General features: G+C 28.4%; 1 protein-coding gene across 4 annotated transcripts in view; it reads right to left on the bottom strand.

The window, feature by feature from the left end:
* Nucleotides 1-13,781, bottom strand: part of LOC107455173 (inner nuclear membrane protein Man1) — a 38,394-nt gene that overhangs the window by 13,787 nt on the left and 10,826 nt on the right. For all 4 annotated transcript variants that reach the window (XM_043052216.2, XM_043052217.2, XM_043052214.2 and 1 more), the window contains 5 exons: nucleotides 13,435-13,463; nucleotides 12,108-12,171; nucleotides 8,066-8,172; nucleotides 5,310-5,380; nucleotides 2,494-2,660 (listed from right to left, as the gene is read on the bottom strand). In XM_043052216.2, coding sequence (XP_042908150.1) covers nucleotides 2,494-2,660; nucleotides 5,310-5,380; nucleotides 8,066-8,172; nucleotides 12,108-12,171; nucleotides 13,435-13,463 — 438 coding nt within the window. The remainder of the gene's footprint in view (nucleotides 1-2,493; nucleotides 2,661-5,309; nucleotides 5,381-8,065; nucleotides 8,173-12,107; nucleotides 12,172-13,434; nucleotides 13,464-13,781) is intronic.

The raw sequence follows: 13,781 nt of genomic DNA, 5'->3' as shown, positions 1-13,781 counted from the left end.
GGAAAATGAAGCCTGAAATTGAGAATATCTTGCAAAGTGCAGCAGTTGCACATGAGAGTGCAATAATCTCACCGAACCCAGCTCAGTAGATGCAAACGCGGACTCGCAAGTGTTTAATCAAACATGTAAAATGATTGAGGCTTTCATACACTATGGACCGATGGTACACCGAAATAAATTGTGGCTGAATGAATTGTGAAAAGCATGCTTTTGCGTAATACGTGACGAAAATCAACATGGTAAAGAAAAAAAATCTCATTTTGGAAAAAGGAAAACTAAGCACTTTTTAAAAACGCCCAAACACACCTGCAAAAAAGCACCTTTAAGGACTTTTAAAAACAAAAATTTAAAATAAGCACCTTTAAGTACTTTTTAAAAACGCTACGCGCCATGTCTATTTAACGAAGTCACTAAATCCCTATAAAAAGTTTGTTAAGTAGAAAATCACCTTTTGAAATACATAAACACAAAATAGGTTTTAAATTCATAAACACTAGACATAATTAAAATAGCAATTGATACACCTTCATCTTGTAAGCTAGTATATATATATACTATTTATTTTATAAATCTTAACCATAAAAGAAATCTGCATGGAAAGCAAGAATAGAGCAAAACATTATCCAGTGTACCACTATCATACTACATACATTTTCAACTAAAAAAAGCTAAATTTGTGTATAAAATTATAGCTGCATTTACTATAAAAGTAATTTTAAACATACATTATCACATGCATTCTTAAGTTTAATTGTTACTGATAAAATCGGTTAATTTTGTGTGAGTTTATCGTTTGAAATGCAAACAAAAAGGGAAAGGGGTTTTAATGCTTTCAGGAAAAGTGGCTTCGAAAATCAATTCAAGGCCATTTCCCCTATAAAATGCGTTAACAAGTTTGAAATGTTCTGAAATATTTTGGGAAATAGGGAAAGTAGATCTCAAAGAAAATTTCGTTAAATAGAAAATTTTGCTATTTAGAAGTCATTTTATAAAGAAATTTCCAAAATTTTATTGCATACCTGCCAACACTGTAGAAATAAAATAACGGAGATTTTACTAGCAACATTTTTTGAGCTATGAAAAAAGTTTTGATACATCATGTATAATCGTGTATGTCAAAAAGAGAAATTCAAAATTGAAAATAATATAAGCACTTACATTTAGCGAAGTAAAAAATATGTATATAAATCTTAATCTATAAAGGATTTTTTAAAATCATTAAGCTATTTCATAGCCGTTGTTAAACAGCCCACATAATTTTAGATTTACGGCTACTAATATTCAACTCCGTCGCCTTGTAATTTTGAACCCAATCCAGAAGACTAGACTGGAAGAATACTGGATCAATCAAGTATTGGCAAAAATTTGCCATCGTGGAGGACATTTTGAAGGAACTAACCCACATTTGCGTTATATAGAGAGGAAAACCATGAAAGCGTCCTATGGGTAACTTGACCACAAGGGGTACTTAAACTATTAGCACTCAACATATTGCAGTACTGGCAGTAGTATCCATGGATATTTTATAAGCAATTTTTTTTTTAAATTTTTTCCACAAATACGGAGAAATTTGAGAATATACGGGTAAACAGGAGATAGTTATAAAAAACAGGAGACTTGGCAGGTATGTTACAGGAAAAAGAAAAAAAATCGAGAAATATAGAAAAATAGAGAAATTCGCAAAATGGAAGTTCGTTAAACAGAAGTCCGACTGTATTTCACAACTAAAAAAAGAAAGAAAAGACAATAATAATCAGCAGGAGATATAAACAGGGTGCTCAGCCAAATCTTTCAACAAAAAATATTAAAATAAGCACTTTTTTAAGTACTTTTTAAGCACTCAAAAATATTTTTAGGCACTATATACTATAAACAAAATGTAAAATAATTTTTAAAGACATTACATGATTATGATAAAATAACTAGTTTCTGACAAAGAACTCTTTTTTTTTTAAATTATTAGCTATTATAAAACGATTAAGAGATTTTTTGGTTCGGTATCAGAGGGTGGAAAATGAATACTGAAATTGAGAATATCTGGAAAGCAGAGTTGCACATGAGAGGGCAAGAATCTCACCGAATCCAGCTCAGTAGACTCACAAGCATTTCATCAAATATGTAAAACGATTAGCGCTTTCATACGCTACCGACAGACGTCAATTCGTAATGGATTATTGTTGAATGTGCTAAAAACATTGAATGGAACAATGTGAAAAGCACGTTTTTGCATAATGTGTGGCGAAAATAGACATGGTAAAGAAAAGAAAATCTCCTTTTTGAAAATGGAAATTAAACACTTTTTGAAAACCCTATGCACCATGTTAAATATATAATTTCAGGATTTCAGAAATAATTTGAATGGTGACTTACTACCGCACAAAAAGTATAATTTTTGTAAGAGTCCACTTGAGAAAGAGGGGAATGCGACATAATAAGCAGGAGATTTAAATATATAATTTCAGGATTTCAGAAATAATTTAAATGGTGACTTACCACCACACAAAAGTATAATTTTTGTAAGAGTCCACTTGAGAGAGAGGCGAATGCGACACATGAGAGACTTGGACCCTTGTATAGCCTCCAAGGCACTAAAAGGGATGGTTTCATTCACTTGTAGGGATAGTACACCTTTTTTTTCTTCTTCATACACAGGATAAGATCTGAAAACATATTCTTCTTATTAATTGTCAATTAGCAAGAATAGAGTTTTCTCAACCCACATCTCATAAAAATTTCACGTTGCATGAATAATTGCACTTTGGAATTATTCCGTCGACCAGTCTCTTCAAACCCGATATTATTGCCAAAAGGTAGCTTCTGTGCCAATAACAGCAAATTTTTTCATATTTACACTGTAATCCTTCACTACGCCAGTTAGTTTTCTTTAGCATGTCGAAATATACTTAGGGGTGATCGTGAGAAAAAAATCTCATTTTCGAAAAGGGAAAATTAAGCACTTAAGCACCTTTAAGGGCTTTTAAAAATGAATATAAAAAATGAGCACTCTTTAAAAACGCTACGCTTAATATAATGAGCTTTTAATTTTTTACCTTTAACTACATTATTAATTCCATAATTTATTTTTAATACAGTTTTATAATATTTCAAATTATATAGAAATTTTGAGACTTCTCTTTTTCCTTAGCTTGGTTCCTTGTGGATCTAGTTAAATAGGAATAAGTGAAAATGCAGATAATAAAAGAAAGATGGCATGATATGAGAAAAGAATATAATACAGTGTAAAGTCGCATATCCGGAATCGGTGGGACTTCCAGAAGTCCGTATAATAGATTTTTCTGTATAATTGACCCCTAAGGTAAACAAAGCTTAAAATGATCTAATAAACAATCTGAATCTAAGAAGCAAAACATAAATAAACATTATTTTTAAGGGGAATAATGTTTTAGTATTAGAATATCTAATCAATCAAACATAAAATATGTATTAGAAAAAAAAATNACGCTTCCACTTGAACGAGAGAATAATGAAGGAAAGCAGATTTTTTTTTTCTTCCGTGGGGTTAAATAACAAGGGAGTGATTAGCGTGATGACGTCACTGAGCACATGCACGTGGTAGGCAGCACTACGCACGTATTAGCGAGGGGACTGAAAAGTAACGTTCATTTTTGCGAAAAAACTTCGCTAAGAGTAAAAAAGTCTCCCAATAGTCGCCTATTCCTGAAAATAGTTGCTTTTTTAGCCTTTTCAGGCACAAAAAAAAGCGCCATAGTCGCCTAAGGCCGAAAATAGTAGCTTTTTAGTTGTCGGAGGCAACCCTGTATCATTGATTTCCGGAAAGTTTTGTGATCAATGATTTGTTAAAACAACTGGACCTTCGATTTCCGGAAACTTCCGGATCAGAGTTAGTGAAAATTCCGGAAATCCGGACTTTTTCCGGAGCACAATCACCCCTGGAATCTGCTAAAGAAAGAATGTTACCCCCTTTTTTTCCCCGCCTCCTAAATATTACATGGTCAGGGGAAGAATGAATGTTTCTCAAGGACATGTATCCCTTTAGACCTATTCAAATGTTCCATTTTGACTCCCCCTCAACGTTAATGCTTGCAGCGTTTACCCTTTTCTTTCAATAAAAAGTTTCCAGGAAATGCCTCTTTTACTAGCCAGCTGCATAGGAAAAGAGAGGGGAGGGGACGCAGTTGTGGTCTTTTGAAAACAAATCTCCCTCTTTTAATGCATTACAGAGTAGGAGCGTCGCTAACGGTCACTCAATGGTCTTGGTAGATCTTCTCTTCTTCCCCTTTGTGATTTATGGGTTCAATGCATAAATCAGGGGTTCAGTGCAAGCTAGAAGAGAAAACGTGCAAAAAGACCTTTTTTTTTTCTTTTTTAAAGAAAGGGGAAGATGAAGAGATGTTTGTTTATTTTGATTGTTAAAAAGAGTCCGGGAAATCGATCCTTCCGGAAAAGGGACGTCCGGATATGAGACGTTACACTGTAGTACAAAAGAGCCAGAAAATCTAATATAATAAGATTTGTTTCTAGAAGAAAAAAAACTGAAACAAAATTTTTCACACAGCTAAAATAGTTAGCTAGTTTTAGATTGAATGACTAAGCAATTATTTTTTTTTTTTTNAAAAATTTTTTTTTTTTTTTTTTTTTTTTTAAGTGCAAAACACTATTTTTACCATATGAGGGTTAACCAAAAGTGTCCAATCTTACACCTTCATTTTAAAAGAATCTTACAAACTCTCTTAATATCTGTTTAAACAAGATCTGTAAAGCATCGGCAGTTAGGAGGCCCAATAGAATCAAAATTAGATAAGAAACATACATTATGTAAATCTTAGCTGTTAAGAAAAAGGTTAAACTTAACTTAAAATGCAAAAAAGGAAGACAATAAAAATTTTGGTTGCATATTTTGTGTGGGTGCATTGAAGGGTAAACATTATTGCAATTTGGAATTTTTTGATTAAATTCAAAGATATTTTGTAGAAATATTTTTTAAGTCTTTGTAACTTTAGATTTAAAAAAAAAATCAGAATGAAAATTTTGTTTATGTTTAAAGCTTTATAACACTTAGTGAAGTTATTTTTATTATTTATTTATTTTTATTAATTTTTTTATTGCAGTCGGAATTTTGGCAGAACTTAATGCTTGTCAGATATCTGTAATCACATTTGATTAAAATTTAAAATAATATACTGGAGAGTCCAGATTTATTCTACTTAATGTGAGATGATTTTTTGTTCAAAATTTCTTTCAATAGAAAAACTAAAATGCAGAAAAGAAACATGCCATAAAATTCAGCATTCATCATCATGAATTATAATTGAAACAAACTAACTTACTTAATTCCCATTTCAGGAAATCTGATCAACAATAAGACAGATTTAGTGAAAAGGAATTCAAACTTGTCCCCCTAGAAATAAATAAATAGATACTAGTTAAAAAACAAAACAAAACACAAAAACAAGTATTGAAACAGTACTATAGAACTTTAAAACATCACAAACAGATACAGTTTTTAAAGGTATATCATTTTTTTAATAGAAAATACAAGAATTTTAACAACAAACCAAACTTTAAACACAGTCATCACTAGCTAATAAGTTTTTCTAAAACATAGCTCAAAACTTGATTTGATATATTGTTTATTTTTCAATAAATATCATAAATCACAATTATAAAGGAAAAAGAAAAACAAATAACATTAAGCAGCTTTAGCATAATTTTAGAATATAAACATGAAATTATGCTCTTTCACTATGTTACCTGTCCTAGGGAACAAGTCATACCATTTTAAGACATTTCATTTACTTGTAAAACATTTCATTACTAAAACAATTCTGATAAGAACTATATTCCGGCAAAGGTACAACTTAAACATATATTCATAACTTAAACATATATTCATATATTTAAAAAAACATATATTCATAACTTAAAGCTTATGTTCACTAAAATTACTCTCACTAAATTACTTGCCCACTAAAATCAATCACCTTTTGCCTATTTTGTTAAAAATTACAGTTTTAAACTTTTAAATTTTTAAGAATTATTAGACCAATTCTCTTTAAATTAGGGATTTCATCATTTAAAATTTAATAGATTAATTTGATGTAATAATTTTCATACCTAACAATACCTGTATAAATCTGAATATGTTACAAAATCATTTCGACCACTAGTAACTAAAATAAAAAATTTATTTTTTACCTGGAATTGTTTCTGGATAAACAAGCTAATTGTGTACTGAGGGGAATTATATATCGACCATGTCAGCCTTCATCTATCAAAAGGTACCCCCTGATAGAATCAAGTTAACATGTCTTATATAATAGTGATTTAGTATTTAATATTTGTAGTGGTAGTTACGCCACATTACGCCCCTTCCAAAATTTTATCTGCCATAGAATTTGATGAACAAATACCACTAGTTGGTTCACGCTGTTTATTTATTTACACCAATTTTGCTCGTTAAATGCTCTTCATTTTCTCGTTTTGTTTATAGCATTTCGCTCATTTTTTTTCTTCTTAATTTTATTTTGTTTATAGCATTTCGCTAATTTTTTTTCTTCTTAATTTTATTTTGTTTATCGCATTTCGGTCATTTTTTTCTTCTTAATTTTATTTTGTTTATAGCCTTTTGGTCTTTTTTTTTAATCTTAATTTTATTTTGTTTATAGCATTTCTCTCATTACTTTTTTTTCTCTGTAGTATTATTCTTAATCCAGAATGAACCNTCTTAATTTTATTTTGTTTATAGCCTTTTGGTCTTTTTTTTTAATCTTAATTTTATTTTGTTTATAGCATTTCTCTCATTACTTTTTTTTCTCTGTAGTATTACTGTTAATCAATAATGAACCGATTAAGCAAGATGATTATAAATTATTTCTTATATGTTGAATGGCAACAGTCTGGATGAAAAATAGATCAGCTATGGTGAATAAAATATTTGCTAACCTTCTGAATAAGTCTCACTTGTATTAAGGTAATAAAACAAGACTTCAGTAAGAATTTTCTTTTTTTTTGCTTTGTCGGCAAAGATATCGCAAAATATGCCAAAATTAACATTAAGGGGACCAAATTTTTAATTGCTCTTCATCCAAAAATGCAAAGACAATATTTTCCAGATTATAGCTACATCTGCAATATTTTGAGAATTTGATCTAAAAGAGAATATGTTAATTAAAAAGAACTAGTGTTTAATTTGGCAACTTAAAATATCGTCTGCATGAAATAATTTTCAGAAATTAAGATTAAGCCCTCAAATCACAAAGAAAAAGTCCTAGTATTGTAAAACAGAAACATTAGAACAAAAGTTATTGGATTCGTTTTATTTTATTTAGATGATATCTCATTAATTAAGTTAGCGTTTCTTGTAAAAAGGGGTTGTATTTAAATGGAGAGAGAGAGAGAATTTTCTGCATGAGGACTAAATTAAAAACATTCCAAGAAATTATGCCTGGAAAAAATTTTAAATACAACAATGAAAAATAAGCATTAAATCCTTTAAAAACTGTTTAATAGTTATGAAACTTCTAAAGGTTTTTAAGAGCTCGTACTAATCCTGGTATAGCAAACAGTATTCTGCGAAATAATATGGTATTTAAGTGCTAATATAAATAGATTATTATTAAACAGACAATAAAAAATAAATAAATAAAAATTGTAAATATACATAATAATTTACAAAAACAAAAATCCATTGAAAAAAAATAGTTTTAAAATATTTTAACAATTATGAAACTTGTAAAAAATTTTAAAAGCTCATACTAACATTGATATAGCAAACAGTGTTCTGCGAAGCAATATTTAAGTGCTAATATATTATTATACAGATAAATAAAAATTGTAAATATACATAATAATTTACGGGGGGAAAAAATCCAACGAAAAATTTTTTTCTTCAATTATTATGAAACCTCTAAAAGATTTTAAGAGCTTGTACTAACCCTGGTATAGCAAACAGTGTTCTGCCAAGTAATATGGTATTTAAGTGCTAATGTAAAATAGATTATTGTTATACAGACAAAAAATAATAATAAATAAATGTAAATATACATAATAATTTACAAAAAAATACAACTATTAAAACAATTACCTCATATTTAGTTTCATGATTAAAATAATCTTTCATAGCTATTCTTGCATCTGGAATGGTCATTTCACGAGTCAAATTTTCTTCATCTGTAGCACAATCATAAATGCCTGTAAAATAGTATCAAATGATTTTCAACCTTAAAAATGGAAGATTAAATAAAAGATGCAGTTGCAGTGAATTTATTAGGAAAATCTAAATGTTATCATGTAATGCAATATCCATTATCAATTAATTCAGAAAAAAGAGAAATAAGATAGTTTATTGATCCGATTAAAATTAACGGAACTTTATACATTCATAAATTATACAAACTAGAGTAAGGATTATAGTTTTGAACTATCTATATTAGTGTTTATTAATATATATTAAAATTAATTTATATACTATTGACACTATAAAAAAAAAACTCTAAATGCCACCTGCAGGCTTTGTACTGCTTGAAAATAATAATCAGGACAACCTTTAATTAAAAAATAAGGGTATTATTTGGTGAAACACAAAGACACTAGAATACAACTCTATTTTAAATCTTGTTTTGTGCATCATATTTCTTTAAAACATATGTAGATAATGTGTGAAATCTAGGAAGCTGAATTTTGTTGATTTCGTAAATGGGTTCCGCAATATAAAAATGATCGAAATAAGTTTAAAAGAAAACTAATATATATAGTTTACAGGGTTGCCACTCAAATCTGGAGAGAAAAAAAAATCCCTGCACATATCATACACAATATATGACAAGGATGAGATTGGGCAAAAGGCAAAAAAGCTGAATTTTCACGCAAGTAAATCTTATGAGCGTGCAATCGTTTAATAACAAATTCCAGACAATTTAAGATAATAAATAACTACGTGTTGATATAAAATTAATTGTGTACTAATTTATTAACATATGAATAATTACCATCGACACTTAACATTTAGTAAAAAGTAAAATTAAAAATGAAAAAAATAAAGCTAGAAATTATATTTTTCTACAGTCACAAAGGAGACAATTATAACTTGAGAATGTCTAGTTTAGCACATTAAACTACTCTGAGAACATACATTAATATTAATTTTTTTTTAATAACAGGGTTGCCACTCAAATCTGGAAAAAAAATTCCCTGTGTTTTCCCTGTACTATTATACACAATATATTAAAAGGAAACAACAATTACTGTGCTCTTTTGTGAGCTATATAGGGCTAACTATATTTATTAGTTTTAATTGGTGGGAAAACAGCTGAACATATTTAAATAATGTTATAGTAAGTGAAATAGTTTAGTATAGCTGAAATATCATGGCTAAATATCCCATAGATTACGCNCTAATTCAAGAAAAAAAATCTTTCTTTTACAAGAATTGCGATCTTGGATTTTAAAATCGCGTGAATATGAATCCCGATATTGGACTTTAAAATCACGCGAATATGAAACTCAATATAGGATTTTAAAAATGTGAAAATATTGAATCACGGTTGATAATTTCTGTAACGTGTGGATATGAATGCAAAGCCTAATTTTTAAATCGTGTGTAATTACGAAAATTGATGTTTGATATTACAACCACATATTGGGTTTGAAACTTGCGTGAATACGAGTCGCTGCATAGGATTTTAAAAACACGTAAATACAAAAAAATGCGAAAAATCTTATTTTCTGCTCGTAAAAGCGGAGAAAATAGCTAAAATAATTAAAAATGCGGAAGGGTTGGCAGCTACGTAGTTTCAATTTTCTGTTTATCTTTGAAAATCGGAAATAAATATATTTATTTCATTTCAACGGTTGAATTTTCAGAAAAATGGAATATTTACTCAAAAAACTGAAACTTTTAGAGAATCAGAGTTTTTGATAAAAAGGCTGAAATTCGAGAGACAAAAGCAAAAAAGGCAGAAATCCGCTGAAAAGCGGAAAAATCTCATCCTTGTTATGATGAAACACCCTATCACTGTGCTTTTGAGGGAGCTATATTAGGCTAATTGTACTAGTTTTCATAGCTGGAAAAACTTAAAGAAATAAGGAACAACTTAACATACTAAAAACAAATAATGCTATAGTAAATGAAATAGTTTAGTATAGCTGAAATATCATCATTAAATATCCCATGGATCACGCTTTGAGTGGTCACCACTTTTAAAAGACGAAAATAAGCAATACAATTCCCTGTATTTTCCCAGTTTGTATAGAAAAACTCAAAATTCCCTGTTATTTCAGGTGATTTTTAAATTCCTGTCATTTTCTGGCAACTCTTAAGTTATTTCCATGCTAAAATAAATTAATTCAAAACTAAATCGTATACAATTTACACACTAAAGAATAATTACCTAAATCTACATACTAAAAGTATATTTTCTACACAGTGAAGTATACAAAATAAATGATAAGAAAACACATTGCATTGTTATCTAGAAAGTAAAAGCTATTACTTAAAGTAAATGGACATTTAAAAATACTTTTGATTGCAATGAACGAAATGAAAAGTACAAAAAAATTAAAAGCAATGTTTTCAATGCAATTTGTTGGACAAGAGAAAAAATGACTAAATATGATAATAAGTTTATCTTTATCACCACTTTCCAATTAGCAATGTGACATATTTAGAAAAAATTTTGACACCAAAAATGCTGAGTTTCTTTTTTTATAAGAAGAAAAAAGTCTGAAACAAGATTATAAAGCTGAATGATGAGTAAATAGTGAATGTTTATTAGAAGATTCAAAATATCATATTGTGTTTATGATTTTTAAAAAATTCTTAAGTTTTGTTATAATTGAATAAACACACCAACACAAAACAACTAAAATTAGCACTGTATCAAAACAATACAATCAAAAACTAGTGAATGACTCCCAAATTCAATGACTACTTTCATGGTTTATTAAAATAAAATAATAATAGTAATTAAACAGATTACTATGATTTGAAAACAAAGTGTAATCCAACATAAATATTTCCTTCAAGACTTTTAAAGAAAACTAGAAATTTTTATTTTAAACTGTAATCATTTAAGAAAGCAAATGATGTAAGAAAACGATAAAACAATATAAAAGACAAAAAAATGAATAAAATTATTATATTTTCTAAAATAGGAGGCATAATATGATCAATGCTGCAGTATTTATATTTAATCAGACATATTTTGGAGTTCAGCAAGTGCACAGTTAGATTCTTTTATTTCAAAATAAATAGATAAATAAAAAATTTGCACTTCTTCAGTAGCCTATGAATGAAAGACCATAGATGAGCATGACTTTGGATTATGTGTCTATAATTAGCTAATGATGAAAAGAGTTTGTATTTCTTATCTACAGAAAGAAATCAGAGTGATTCTTTTAAAATTGCTTGTTAGATGATATGATACATTCTGACCTAACAAAAAGAAATCAGGAATATCAGGACAAAATACTGAGAATCAGGACAATATCTTTAATAAGGACAAATATGAATCCTGTACTTGCCAAACTAAAAACTCAACCTTCTCAAAAACTTTTTTGTTTCGAGAAACATCCTGTGTTGTGATAATAATTAAGACTAATGCAGGATTAAATTCATCACTTTTTAAAACTTCAGTCTTTCAGATATGATATTTAAATTAAGAAACAAAATCCAGACATCAACATAATAATCTAAAATTGAAAACAAAATAAATGAATTAAAAAATACAAAATTATATTAATGATTTCCTTTTAAATATTAATAAGTGAAAAAAAAGGGAGATAAAATCTAAATCAATAGAAAAAATTGAAAATGCTACAAAAAAATACCACTCTTGGTTTTTTACCCCGAGACTGTCAATAAAAAATTTAGTTTTCCATTATTCTATTTTTATTTAATTAAAATAATACCAAATTATATTAATGATTTCCTTTTAAATATAAATACGCGAAAAAAAGGGAGTGATAAAATCAAAATCAATAGAGTAAAAAGTGGTTTTAAAAGATCTTGGTTTTTACCCCTAGATTTTAAATAAAAAAATTTTTATTATTTTTTTAAAAAAAATTGCCTTTTATCAATTTATTTTTCTAACTAAAATTAAGTTTTCAATTACTCTATTTTTACATACCTGCGTTTGTTGTTAGTAGCTGATGAAGCTCCCTAGATAAAAGTATGAGATTTTCACAGTCCTCCTAAAAGATATATTTTAATTATCCTCCCAAATAATTGTAACAATACTATTTATCAATAGAAATATGATCATAAAACTACATATCATTCCAATAAAAGCAAAAATAATTTACAAAAGAATGAAAAAGACTAAATTTTTAACTATGAATTCACACAATGGTCGGAAAAACTACATTTTCTATGTAGCTAACAAGCTAGTTTTGAAATGTAATCACTACTTCGCTACTTTTAGAAGACAAACTTAACTACAGAATTTAATTTTCACGAATATTCAAAATGATTTTTAATAAAAAATTAGCTTGGTTAAACATGAGGAGATATTAAAAAGTTTAAATTCATGTTTACATGAAATAGTTTTTTTTAATTCTAAAAAGCACTTTTTATGAATTTGTTCATTTAACTTTCAAACTCTAAGCTTTTCGTGTCAGTGATTTAAAGAATGCAAGGAAATTATGAAATATTTATGTGATCAATGCTTTTTCATATCCTGCAAGAAATAAAGTACAGTGCGAAGAACATAAGACTCGCCACACTGAATAACTTTTGATCTAAATAATGATCGTGTTTTCACGCTCTAGGACTCAATTTTAATGCTTTGAGGGGGTGACTATGCTAATTAATGCAGACAATATTTTAAGTTACGAAATCAGACACAAAAACATATTTTATATTTCTTGTGAAATCGAATTTTAAAAATACAAATATTTAAAATCCGATTTCTCAGAAACAATTCAACCGATTTTTTTAAGCTTCAGACATAGATCTCATTAACGCTTAGTCACAGAGGCATTCTCCTTGCGCATGTTGATGGGCAAGTTATCAGGTTCAAAGAAATTTTGGGATTTGAACTCTGTTTCTTTCCTCAGTGGTAGACGGTTCATGGGTTAGAGTCCCCTTGCCGCCAGGCTACCCACAGAGGTTCTCGTGGTCTTCCTCTCCATGTAACGCAAATGCGGGTTAGCTCCATCAAAAAAGTCCTCCACGAAGGCAAATTTCTCCCAATACTCGATCCAGGAGTTTTCCTTTCATCTGGATTGGGTTAAAAATTACAAGGCTACGGAGTTGAACATTAGTAGTCGTAAACCCATAAAATTGGGTCGGCTGTTCAACGACGGTTATGAAATAAAATTAAAATTATGAAATATTTGTAAAGAAATAACAATGAAACGATTATTAGAGAATTAGTGATGTTTTAAATGAACATAATTTCTTATAACCAATTTTTTACAATGCAATCTCAATAAATCATATGAAAAAAAAATTACCTCATTCATTTTTTCACAAAATTTTGAATCTAGAAAAGGAGAGAAGATTGAATTAATGCAGAATATTATTGACACAGAATGAAAAATTGTTTAATTGTTTGCATAGTTTTAATTTCCATTATATATATATATATATATAAGTTCAAAATGAAGATAAAACAAAGGAAAATTATAGACTTATGAAAAAGGGGGAGAAATAATAATGAAAAAAAAAATAACAAACAACTGATTAAAAAAAATATGAAAATAAAAAAAGGATTAAATTTTTTAAAAAAAAAACGGAAAATAAAAGATATAATCTTTTCATCAGCCCACACGATTATATCCGCAAAAAAGAGTGCTTTCTG

The sequence above is a fragment of the Parasteatoda tepidariorum genome, chromosome 7, assembly GCF_043381705.1.
Source record: "Parasteatoda tepidariorum isolate YZ-2023 chromosome 7, CAS_Ptep_4.0, whole genome shotgun sequence".
Taxonomy (NCBI): Eukaryota; Metazoa; Arthropoda; class Arachnida; order Araneae; family Theridiidae; genus Parasteatoda; species Parasteatoda tepidariorum.
Note: the sequence above shows the minus strand (reverse complement) of the source record. Positions and strands in the feature narration are given on the sequence as shown.